Raw genomic sequence first — 10,358 nt, 5'->3', positions numbered from 1 at the left:
GTTCGCGGCTTTTCCCTCCTTCCTCTTCAGTGACCTCTAGCGCTGCCGGGCGCGAGGTGGAGTCTTCCACGCTCCCGTGGTGCTCTGCGGCACGGCCTCGCTCTCTTCCGGTCGCGAGCAACAGGGGTGTAGAGGGCGGTCGTGGCGGGCACGGTGCGCTGCGGCTGATCGGCGGCGGCGGCGGCAGGTGAGGCGAGCGGTGGCCGGCCCGCGCCGCTGGGAAGCCGGGGAGGGTTGGGGGCCGGAAGCCATCGGGCCTGAATGCCCGCGGCCCGGCGCCAGCAGGAAGCGGCGCTTGGCCCTCAGACCCGTTGACATTGAGGCTGGACTGCGGGGTTCCAGACTTAAGGGCCCGCCGGGTCGCGGCCTATGTGCGGCTCAGAAGCCTCCGTCCGGCTCCTCCCGCCTTGCCCTGACCGCGGACTGGCTTCGGGCTCTGACCTTGGAGCGCCCGCTAGTCGAGGGAGCGGACACTAGGGGCAGGTCGCCTGCTGGCCTTCCGGGAGCGGCCCGGGGCCTGCGTTGCAGCCTCTGCTCTGACCCTTTCAAACGATGTCTGCACGATCTCCCCGGGTTTAACGGGGCTCGGGTAGAGACGCTCCGCTTCCCCGTCTGGAAGGCGTCCAGCGTCCACCCACACGCGGGCCTGGCAATGTGGGGGAGAATTGAAGCGATACTGGAGGAAGTTCTGCTCTGACGTCATGCTTCTGTTTATTCGGCCCCAGTTGGGGTATTTTCTGAATGTGTTGGGGAGCCTATTCATCGGCAACAGGTCCAATTTTAAAGGAAGGGTGGGTAGGGGAGATAGGCCTGAATCAGGAAGAGTCCAGGTGAGGTGTGGGTCATCCAGGTCACCCGTTATCTGCAGGGATTGGAACTGAGCCAGGACCGTGTTTGCAGCCTTTCTCCCCGGTTTCCCCTTCCTAAATACTAAGTGGAATGCAGCGCATGCCACAGTTCCTGTGAGCCATTCGTTACCTTTTCCCTCCAAACAATGGAGCCCATCAGGGCACCACAGTGCTTTATTATTTCTAGCTTTTTCAATGTCCTTACTATAATTCTTTCTCCTTGTTTTTTAAGGAAGCCAATTTTCTACTAATTGCCTGAATCTTGTATATATTATGGCATTCGGTTTTTAATGAAGTTCCATAAAGACGTGCTGACTACCAAGAAAAACCTTATCCTAGGTTATTTTTGTGAATTCAGAGTCAGTAATGAAGGGGCCATTTATGTTGGGGAGAAGAAAACAAAAGAATTGCATTGACTTTGAAAATGCAAAAAGAAGAATCGTTCCTAATGGGTGTTTGCCCTCATTCATAGAGAAGGTGTACACTTTTCTCTTTCAGAATGTTGACTACCAGAGTATTTAGCCTGATTGGCAAGCGAGCAATTTCCACCTCGGTGTGTGCACGAGCACACGGTAAGTTAACTTTACTTTTAAAGTAGGCTGAGCTAATTTCATTTTGCTCTCGCTATGTGTAAGGCCCTGTGCTGGAGTTTCAAACACAGATGGCTAAGATCCTGGTGTTGAGGGATTTGAGGGGGGGATAAATATTTTAACAGGGGATACATAGTTCTAGATGAAAGATTACTTATGAATCATTGAATACTAGTCCTGGGTCTTTGCATCTACTGATATTTTCTCCTTTTTCCTTTTCAAGTTCAAGTTCCATCCCTTTCAAGAGTTCCTCTGAACTATACCTGGTTTTAATGACCATCTCCCCCTCCAAAAAAACTTCCAATCAAAAAACAAAAAAAACAACAAAAAACTTCCAATCAATTACCTTTAATACTGTTTACATTATTGGGGCATTGGAAGGGAAAGAGCTTGGGCTTCCTACCTGAGCTGGGTTTAATCTCATTTTAGTTTCAGACTAGCTATTAAGTTCAGGCATCTGTTTTCTTACCTGAAATATATGTAAAGAGCTTAGTTCAGTGCTTGGCACATAGCAAGTTCAGTTTTGCACTTATCAAGCATCTTCTTTGTACCAGACACTGTCAGGCACAGAGAATAAAACCAAGATGAGATGTGGAATCTTTCCGCAAGAATGTTTGCAGTCTGGAGAGGGACAGATGCATATAGACAGTGTTTCAGTAACAGATGCCCCTGAGGAGAAGCATTTAGCCTGGCTTGGAGTTCAGAGGAAGCTTCTGGAGGAGAGGCTTTGCTTTGCTGAAAGACCAGTAGATTTAACCTCACATTCAATAGGGGAATGGCATTCCAGGCAGAGGGAAAGTAAGCAAAAGGACAAAATTCAAGTCAGCATGGCAAGGTGTATTACTGAGGGGTCAATTATATAAGGCTTGAGTGGTGTATGATGAACTTGGAAAGCAAGGTTTATGTATCTAGGGGATCAATAACTAGTAACTTCTATTAACTGAACTGCTTTATATGTGAATTTTTCTTGAAATTGTGTCCTTTAATTAGTGATACTGTTGTCTTAAATTTCTCTATATTCCTTATTGCCCAGGATAACACTATGGATACAGACTCTCAAACAGATCATTTTATTAAGAGTGTTATTGAAATGTCTGTTATTTAAACAAGTAAGTAATAAGGAAAAAAAAAATCATTGTTTCATACATACAGAAAGAAACACCTTCATTAAAAGCCTAAGAAGTCACTATGACAAAGATCACATTTTATTTCCATTTTGGTTTGCTGATGTTTTTTGTTTGTTGCGTTTGAGGTATAATTTATGGAAAGTAAAATATGGATTTTGATAAGCTCACACAGTGTGTAACAATGACTCCATCAGGACATACATCTCCATCACCCCCCAAATTACTTCATCTACCTTTGGTCATTCTGGTCTTTTATAAGAAGCCAACTTCTATCTCCTTATAGTGGCATTGGCTGTGACTTACTCTTAGGTATTGTTTGTGGTGAGGAAGTAAGATCAAATCAGTCCCTTCTTGAAAACTTCTAGTGCCTTCTCATACCTAAAGGAAGATCTGAAGTTGGCCTTTCTCATCTCGTTATATCATATTCAAGTAAAGAGCCCAACCAGCCCTCCTTGTTTGCTCAGAGGCCCAGCTGTCAGTGTACAGTATTTTTTCTTCATACGTTTATGAAGAAATGCCCCAGCTCCTGAGTTGTGGGTGGCTGCCTCTAATCATTTCCCTCCACGGAAATGTTTTAGAATAGCCTTTCCTGAACACCTGTTCTAAAGATTCTCCGTCGTATCACCCTGCTTTGTTTTTCCTTAGAGCACTTATATACTGTGGGTTTGTATGTATATTTGAGTATTGTCTGTCAGTGCCTCTGGAGTGCAAGTTTTTTGAGTCCAGGGACCATGCCTGTCTTACTCATTGCTGCATCTCTAGCACACAGCAGGCAGACGGGGGAAACTATAGTCCATTAGAGAAGTCAGATCATTTACTCTTTTATTTTTTTTTGGTTAATCCTCACCTGAGGATATTTTTTTCCATTGATTTTTTAGGGAGAATAGAAGGGAAGGGGAGAGACAGAGACAGAGAGAAACATCGATGTGAGAGAGACATCGATTGGTTGCCTCTCGCACACATCCCCAGCCTGCAACCGAGGTACACTAGTATGCCCTTGACCGGAATTGACCCTTGGGACTCTTTAGTCTGCAGGCTGACGCTCTATTCACTGAGCCAAACCGGCTAGGGCCTACTTTTTAACTTTGAATTATATAAGTGATAATGACTATATGAACTGGTTATTCACATAAAATAGTAACACAATATGGAGTGCCGTTGGTAGCTGCTATTATCAGTTTGGATATTTGTTCGGTGACACATCTGATTGCGAGAACTCAAATTCATCAGATTTCCCAGAGGCTCAGCCAAAAGGCCATCCAGGCTGCAGATAGAAATGACAGAACATTCTCTAGAATGCAAATTCTTTGCTTTTTTTCTCTATTTTTACTTTTATTATTAAAATTTAAAAAAAAATATTTTTATTGATTTCAGAGAGTAAGGGTGAGGGAGAGAGATAGAAACATCAACAACAAGAATCATTGATTGGCTGCCTCCTGCACGTCCCCTACTGGGGATCGAACCCAAAACCTGGGCATGTGCCCTTAACTGGAATCAAACCCAGGACCCTTCAGTATGCAGGCGATGTTCTCTCCACTGAGCCAAACCGGCTAGGGCTCTCTCTCTCTCTCTCTCTCCCTCTCTCCCTCTTTTTTTTTAATACATTTTATTGATTTTTTTTTTACAGAGAGGAAGGGAGAGGGATAGAGAGTTAGAAACATCGATGAGAGAGAAACATCTATCAGCTGCCTCCTGCACACCCCCTATTGGGGATGTGTCCGAAACCAAGGTACATGCCCTTGACTGGAACCGAACCTGGGACCCTTCAGTCCGCAGGCCAACGCTCTATCCACTGAGCCAAACCTGTTAGGGCTCTCTCTCTCTCTTTTTTTTTAACCTCACCCAAGAATATTTTTCCATTGATTTTATTTTATTTTTTTAGAGAGAGTGGAAGAGGGAGGGAAAGACAGAGAAACATTGATGTGAGAGAGACACATTGATTGGTTGTCTCCTGTACATGCTCTGCCAGGGCCTGGGCTGGGGAGGAGCCTGCAACCGTGATATGTGCCCTTAACCGGACTTGAACCTGGGACCCTTCGGTCCACAGGCCGATGCTCTATTCACTGAGTCAAACCCTTTTCTCTCTTTTGAGAAGGAATGTTTGGTAAGTTAACCTTTGCTTCTTGCCACCCTCCATGTACTGGAGACCCGGCCCCAAGTGCTGAAGAGCCTCTAGCAACCCTGAGATCACAAACTCACCATTCTTGTTCTAGAAAATGCAGTTTTATGCTTAGAGTGCTCCTAGGTTATGAGCATTTACAGTCATGCCCCACTTAACAACTGGGATACATTCTGGCAAATGTGTCATTAGGCGATTTCACAAACTTAGATGGTAGAGCTTACTACACACCTAGGCTGTGTGGCATAGCCTATTGCTCCTAGGCTACAAGCCTGTGCAGCATGTCACTGAACAAAACAACATGAGATTAAGTGAAGCACAAGAGAAAACGATGTAATCAAGAATGGTAAACTCGAGACGTATGAAGCTGCTGCCAGTGTAACATGGCATACTGTTAACAGATAACCCAGGAAAGGTCTAGGGAGCATCACAAGATCAAGCTTAATTATGCTAAGAGGGCTGTGCCCTCTAAGCTAGGACTTGTTTTTGGCTTTGCCAACAGGTCAGTCCGAGGCTTAACCCTATAACCGCTCCCTACACATAATTGTTTTTTTCCTTTTGAACACATGGATCTTCTCTCTACTGTAGTGAGTTGTTTCCTGCTATACATATATTCTCTTGATTCCCTTCCTTTGCTCATTTTCTAACATGTTCTGTAATTTACATGTCTCTTATGTTTATTGTTGGTTTCCCATTTTGAACATGTAGTCACCAGTAGGTGGTAATCTATGCTTTGTTCACTGATGATTTCAGATGTCTAGAACCACACTTAGCATATAGTAGGTGCTCAGTAAACATTTGTTGAACAGGTGAATGAATGGTTCCATGATATACATTTCTAAGGAGCTATCTAACTGCATCCTCTATTGGACACAGCTGTTTTCCCCCCCTGATAACAAACACTGATGCAGTAACCATCTTTTCATATGTTATTTCTCAACTTTGAATACTTCTTTTTTGTTGTTTTTGTTAACACTCACCCGAGGATATTTTTCTATTGATCGTTTTTTAAAAAAAATATTTATTAATTGATTTCAGAGAGGAAGGGAGAGGGAGAGAGAGACAGAAACATCATTGATGAGAGAGAATCATTGATCAGCTACTTCCTGCACACCCCACACTGGGGATTGAGCCCACAACCTGGGGATGTGCCCTGACCGGGAATTGAACCATGATTTCCTGGTTCATAGGTCCACGTTCAACCACTGAGCCACGCTGGCTGGGCTTCCATTGATCTTTTAGAGAGAGTGGAAGAGAGGGAAAGACAAAAAACATCGATGTGAGAAAAACACATTGATTGGCTGCCTCCTGCACGCACCCCAAACAGGGCCCGGGCCAGGGAGGAGCTTGCAACCAAGATACGTGTCCTTGACCTGAATCAACCTGGGACCGTTTGGTCTGCAGGCCAACACTCTATCCGCTGGCCCAAACCGGCTAGAGTAAATACGTACTTCTTTTATGAGTTTTATATTGTTTTTGTTTTTCATTAGTTTGAGTCACTTGCAGAAGGGCCTTCCTTTAGTTCAGTCTCCATCTAGGGCAGGGAACCCTGAGAGACTTAAAGGTCTTACCTCTGCGTGAATATTCTTAGTTGCAAGAAGTGCTGCCTCTCTGAGCAGCTGCTCCCGGTAGGTTTCTGTTTTGCTGTGATGAAACCTGCTACTGTTAACTGTCTACCTACCATCCTCATTTGGCCGTCTGGGCCACACAGGACAATTCTGCTTCCTGTTCCATAAGATAGTCCTTCAGCTATTTGAAACAGTGGCTGCAGCCCCCTAGAATGACAGGTTTTCAGGGTGTGCATACATGTGCTTATTTTGGTTTTTAGAAAGTACCACCTGGTTTGTAACTGTGACTCTATGTGAATTTTCAACTATTTATCCACTGTTTTTTAGGGAGTGTTGTGAAGAGTGAAGACTTTTCTCTCCCGAGTTATGTTGATCGACGTGACTATCCCTTGCCTGATGTGGCCCACGTCAAGAACCTTTCTGCCAGCCAGAAGGCCTTGAAAGAGAAGGAGAAGAACCCCTGGAATAGTCTGTCGATTGATGAAAAAGTTGAATGTGGGTATTGAAGGGAAGTAAGATACAATGTGAGAGAGATCATTTTTACTATGAGCACTGGGGTGCTGCCCAGAGACTAGCATACAGCGAGGCTTGGTGTGTTGTGTTTGTGTGGGGCTGTTCCAGGGCCCAGTTTCTGTGGTCTGCTGGCTGGGGACCTCTGCCCAGGCTCCTTTGTGCTTATGGGGCTCTTACCCTGGGGAGAAGCATGAACATGGATGCAGAACAGTTAAGTTTGGGTCAGTTGAGTCTGTAGCATGTGGATGCAGCATCTCTGCCTCTGCTGGGTGGGACTGGGTTTACTATAAATTATTGACGTAACGTCAGCAAAACATCAGGTAGGAAAGGGAAATGAAAATAATTAAATTAGCCCTTACAATGAATGGAAAAATTTCAGTTTTTTTCATTTCTCTAATTTTTATTCTTTATTTTGCCCAAAGCAAACTTTGTGCATTTTCTTACTTCCTTGACCCCTTATGTGCATGTGTAACAGCTTGTGTGTACATGCATGAGTGTTTTATGGCCTCAGGCTTCTCTGTTGTATTTCTCAGCTCCATGTTCATCCTTCACTGTATTTCGGGGACAAATGGTGGAGCATTGTGGATGAGGGAGTGGTTGGTCTCCATAGCTTGTTGGCTGTTCTTTATGTTCCCAGTGTATCGCATTAAGTTCAATGAGAGCTTTGCTGAAATGAACAGGAGCACGAATGAATGGAAGACAGTTGTGGGTGCGGCCATGTTCTTCATCGGCTTCACTGCTCTCATTCTGATCTGGGAGAAGCGCTATGGTGAGTAGAGGAAACAAGGGGCTGTGTGCCTGGAATGGTTCAGGTGAAAAGCCCCCAGCAACACAAGAGCTGGAGTTGCCAGCACAGCTTCGTCTTTCAGTTCCCAGGAGTGGGCGGGGGTGGGGGAGTCTTCACATAAGATAGGGTCCTCCAGTCTAGGTTCCATCCCAGGACTGTTGATCAGGTTTGTGAAAATGGCTTGTGTGAACTGAAGTTATCTAAGCCAGAATCTCATTCAGGGTGAGCCATAGCTGCGTGGTAGTGAACTGCTTACCTACTTTGTACAGTATACCACATTTTCAGTAGGTATTTGCTCACCAGTCAGTTATCAGGTGACGTAGTAAAGGTTCGATAAAACAGAAGAAAACTTACTCATTAAAGGACGCTTAGCTGTTTAGGGACTGAATCTCAAGAACTAGAATTCTGGGTCAGAAGACCTACTAGTTTCTGCTCAGTGTTGGGATTGTCTACTCATCTTAGTGCTGCCTCTTCTGTGTTCTGTATGTCCAGACAGAATAGGTATTTTCCCATTCTGAGTAGATAATAATCTTGTACTTGTGATTTGATTGTGGATATATCTTTGATCCTCTCCCAAGTTACCTTGGCTCTGTTTATGCTCTGTGCTACTCTATAACCCTATTAGCTATATCCTATAGAGAAGACATTCTGATTTTAGCTTAAGTGTTTAATTGCTAACTTACAAAGGAATAATTTGGAACTATCAAGAGTTGTCAGTGCCCAGAATTCAAAACCAGTGCATTTGCATAGGCATTGGTGTTGAGTGGCAGACGACTTCACTGACCTGCTTGCCTGTATGTTGTAGCAGACCTAACCAGTATAGCACATTACTTCAGAAACAACTAGTCAAGATAGTGTTGTCTCATGAAGTTGTTTTGGACTGTAGTGTATGGCCCCATCCCGCACACCTTCGACAAAGAGTGGGTGGCCAAGCAGACCAAGAGGATGCTCGACATGAAGGTCAGCCCGATCCAGGGCTTCTCTGCCAAGTGGGACTACGACAAGAACGAGTGGAAGAAATAAGAATCTGCTATTCACGTATCTGACCCTCACCTTGTTCTGTCATTTCCTTGCAGTTCTGCATATTCACTGGAAACTGCTATGTTGCAGTCCCAATGCAAATAAACAAACAGTTTACTTGAAATCCTTGTGATTGATTTCTTTTTTAAAAAATATTTATTTTATTGTTTTTTTACAGAGAAGAAAGGAGAGGGATAGAGAGTTAGAAACATCGATGAGAGAGAAATATCGATCAGTTGCCTCCTGCACACCCTCTACTGGGGATGTGCCCACAAGCAAGGTACATGCCCCTGACTGGAATTGAACCTGGGACCCTTCAGTCCACAGGCCGCCGCTCTATCCACTGAGCCAAACCGGTTAGGGCGTGATTGATTTCTTGATGATAACTAAATGAAAGTGTTATTTGTAACACAAGAGGCATCTCCCAAGTGTCTGAAGTAATATATTTTGGGTGTAAATGAAACGGCAAAAATAGATTGTATACAGGGACATAATGTAAAAACTAAAAATATAGAGTCATCTGATGTGGGATGTTTTAATTCGGTTTATGATGAGATTTTTATGAGTAAAATCCCCTTAATAGTAGCCAGATGGACAGAAGTCACAATGGCCACTTTCCCTTATATTTATCAATGTTGGCTGGGTGGGTGGACCATGAACCTGGGAAAGGCAGGAGGTCTTGATGATAGACCCATTTCCCTTTGCCTACTTGTGGCTTGCTCAGTTCCCTGGCTGCTCAGCCTTTGATCTAAAAAGCTATAACAAAGCCAATGCCAGGTAAAGCAGTGATTATCCTGGCCCTTGGCAAGATTCCTATAGGGTTCTCATCCCATTGTCCTGTTCTGCCCCATTCTAACCCCAGTTCTCTTTGCTAGTCCCTGGAGACCCTGTATGGAGAAGCAGAAGAAATCCTGGAACACAAGCTACATGGGGAGAGCTGCAGAGAATCTGGTGCAAAGGGTCTCCCAGCAGTATCAGTGTAGGAATGAGGCAAGGCTGGGAGGTGGCCCTGGAGAAGCCCAGCTTTAAGTTGGACGGGAACTCTGTCCCTAGAACTTGCTTAAGGGAATGTCTCAGGAGGAGGGACTTAGGTAGTTAACCAGTTTAAAGTTAAGAGCAGATCAACCAAAGCACTTGTATGCATGCATATAAGCCTAACCAGTGGTCACGGACAACTGGGGGGTGGGGACATACGTGGGGAGGGGCTTGGGGTGGGAATGGGGTAAGAGGACAATTATGTGATACCATAATCAATAAAATAAAAAGGAGCAGGTTAAATACAGCCTGTGATTGTAGCGTCTTTTGGCTGCTTAGAAATGCCCTTGATCCCTGGTTCTCACAGGCCAGCTGATTCCCCGGGAGGCTCTCCTGCCTGGTGGGGAAAAAGAAATGTCTGGGAGCATGCGGGTCTGGCTGTGAGATGGCTTTGGCTACAAATCTTAGATCTCCTACTGAGTGATGCCATTTTCAGTTCCTTTGCAAGGTGAGCTCCTCTGGGGACTGAGATGCCCGACCTGGCCTAAGGTCACCCCTGGCCCATCACCTGCTCTTAAATGACATTGGTGGTGTACCTACCCTGGGCCAGGCACTCCCAACACCACCATCTTAGAACAACCCCTAGAGAAGGGGCTGTGGATTACATTTTGGAACTGAATGGGCTAGAGACAGGGCTTTGCTTGAGTGGAAACGAGTAGGCGGTAGAAATGGTGTTTGAAGGTCCTTCTGAGCCCCAAACCGTTTGTGTCCATGAAGAGCTCCAGTCTCCCTGAGCCCGAGACTTTCCATG

At 45.0% G+C, this 10,358-nt stretch overlaps 1 protein-coding gene across 3 annotated transcripts; it reads left to right on the top strand.

Moving 5' to 3' along the window:
- The first annotated feature begins 65 nt into the window (after positions 1-65).
- LOC103284432 (cytochrome c oxidase subunit 4 isoform 1, mitochondrial) lies at positions 66-8,696 on the top strand. Of its 3 annotated transcripts, none has more exons than XM_054710384.1 (5): positions 66-182; positions 1,345-1,420; positions 6,580-6,747; positions 7,403-7,534; positions 8,439-8,696. In XM_054710384.1, the coding sequence occupies exons 2-5, from the start codon at positions 1,348-1,350 to the stop codon at positions 8,573-8,575; spliced, it is 510 nt and encodes a 169-aa protein (XP_054566359.1). In that variant the 5' UTR covers positions 66-182; positions 1,345-1,347; the 3' UTR covers positions 8,576-8,696. The 3 variants fall into 3 exon arrangements, with proteins under 3 accessions (XP_054566359.1, XP_008137952.2, XP_054566360.1); XM_008139730.3 differs by having other exon boundaries at positions 67-187; positions 1,347-1,420; XM_054710385.1 differs by lacking the exon at positions 66-182 and adding an exon at positions 750-772 and having other exon boundaries at positions 1,347-1,420.
- Positions 8,697-10,358: the final 1,662 nt, after the last annotated feature.

The sequence above is a fragment of the Eptesicus fuscus genome, chromosome 21 (assembly GCF_027574615.1).
Source record: "Eptesicus fuscus isolate TK198812 chromosome 21, DD_ASM_mEF_20220401, whole genome shotgun sequence".
Taxonomy (NCBI): domain Eukaryota; kingdom Metazoa; phylum Chordata; class Mammalia; order Chiroptera; family Vespertilionidae; genus Eptesicus; species Eptesicus fuscus.
Note: the sequence above shows the minus strand (reverse complement) of the source record. Positions and strands in the feature narration are given on the sequence as shown.